A 1959-nucleotide genomic window follows, 5' to 3' on the forward strand; every position below is an offset into this window, starting at 1 on the left:
GTTGCTGCACCTTCACGCTTTTTTTTGTCAGCAAATCCTTGGGGTTCGGGAAAGTGGTCTGTGCAAGCAGGTTTCATCACCTCTGACTTGACTGTGACTGTAAGGAGAGCAGATCTGTAGCTTATCTCCCACTGGTCTCTGCCTGTTTCCCATCTGTGGGATAGTTGTCCAGCTGGTTTTAAAGCAACCTCTTTTAAATACAAGTTTGAGAGCTGTGGTGTTCTTCTTTTAAGACAGCCTTTGCATTAGTTCTCAGTTAACTTTCTTTAATGTGTTTCGCTCTTTCTTTAATTTGTTTCGCTCTTTCTTTAATGTGTTTCGCTCTCTCCTTCCTGCGGAGCTGGTATATGACAAACAGGCTGTTATGTTCGGTCTGCTTTCTTCCTGTAAGAGAAAAACTCTTCAACTCAGCACCCCAGGATCTTGCTAAGTCTGCGTTTCAGGCTCTGCGTGTGCACTGAATGAACACTTGTCTTTCCTTTGCAGGATGGAAATCCATTTGGTCCCTTCTGGGATCAGTTCCAAGTGAATTTTGATAAGTCTGAGCTCTTCAAGGGAATTTCCTTCAGTCCTGCGTACAAGGACCACTGGATCCAAAGGTAGCAAGAAGATGGAAAAGTGCTGGCGTGCCACTGTAGGCATTTAGAGTAACTGAGGAAAACAGTTGTGCTAGTCACTGCGTAAAGCCTTTGCATTTTGGGGGAGAAATTTAAGGGGTTAGTCAGCAATATAATTAAAAATCTTAATGCTTTTTCCATTAAATATTTGCTGAGCACCCTCTTCCTGTGGACAGTATTAGGTGTGAGCTCTGTTAGGCTGATTGACTTCTGAGCCAGTAATATTTAGTTACAGTATTTATTGATTACATATGTAATTATTCTTCAGAAAGAATTTGTTTTTCAGTTGGTGATCACGAACTGTATTTTGCTGGTTACCTCATGTTTTCAGAGCCACTTTAGTCTTATCAGTAAGCTTGGGTGACAGAATTGCTCTAGTCTGGGGTGAAAACGTAAGCTCTCATTACTTGGTAGCTCATTGCTACGCACATGACATTCTCTTTTGTCTGTCAAATAATACTAAGTCATTTGTTACTAGGTCTGAGGTAAAATGCAGCACCTGAGTTTTGCTTCAATGTTCTGTTTAAAATGGCAAAATAGTTAAAATTCATCTTGGGTAAATTTGGAGCAATAGATGCTGCATATTTCAGGGTGCTCATAGTTTTCATTCTAACCTTGACAGTCTTTGTGCAAGACGATGCATGCAAGGCTATGTTTCGGTCTGCTGGTTTTTTTTCCGTAGGTTTTCACCATCTGAGCACCCTGTACTCGCCTTACCTGGAGCTCCAGCCCAGTTTCCAGTCTTAGAGGAGCACCGACCCCTCCATAAGTATATCGTGTGGTCTGATGAAATGGTGAAGAAAGGAGAAGCCTATATTCATTCTCTGCTGGTCAGGCCCTACGTAGGAATTCACCTGAGGATTGGCTCAGATTGGGTACGGCTGCTGTGTGAGGCTGGTTGCTGCAGCCCCTGCAGTGGCTAAGGCGCTGTGGAAGAGGAGCTGTGCTTCTGGGCTGGCAGCCCGAGCCCTGCTGGCTCTCGGCAGCTCACTGCCTGTTAGCAATGCCGCCAGGATTCCTCTTTCAAACAGGCTGTAACGCTGCTGGCAGAGGTGGGGGACGTGGTAGGGTTTTCTCACACTTGCGATTCAAACATGGTATTTTCTCTTTTCTTCTTCCAACAGAAAAATGCGTGCAATATGTTAAAGGACGGGACAGCCGGGCCGCACTTCATGGCTTCGCCTCAGTGCGTGGGCTACGACCGAAGCACTGCGGTCCCTCTTACCATGGACATGTGCCTGCCAGACCTCAAAGAGATCAAGCGTGCTCTCAAGCTCTGGGTGAAAAAGACAGAAGCTAAATCTGTTTATATCGCTACTGACTCTGAGCCCTCGACGACAGA

General features: G+C 45.2%; 1 protein-coding gene across 1 annotated transcript in view; it reads left to right on the forward strand.

Moving 5' to 3' along the window:
* POFUT1 (protein O-fucosyltransferase 1) overlaps nt 1–1959 on the forward strand; it is a gene marked incomplete at its 5' end in the record, with an annotated part of 2941 nt that overhangs the window by 314 nt on the left and 668 nt on the right. The window contains 4 exon segments of the mRNA XM_009580321.1: nt 487–599; nt 1300–1492; nt 1742–1954; nt 1956–1959. The exon segment at nt 1956–1959 is cut by the window's right edge and continues 47 nt beyond it. Of these exon segments, the coding sequence (XP_009578616.1) occupies nt 487–599; nt 1300–1492; nt 1742–1954; nt 1956–1959 (523 nt within the window).

The sequence above is a fragment of the Fulmarus glacialis genome, unplaced genomic scaffold (genome assembly GCF_000690835.1).
Source record: "Fulmarus glacialis isolate BGI_N327 unplaced genomic scaffold, ASM69083v1 scaffold33426, whole genome shotgun sequence".
Taxonomy (NCBI): domain Eukaryota; kingdom Metazoa; phylum Chordata; class Aves; order Procellariiformes; family Procellariidae; genus Fulmarus; species Fulmarus glacialis.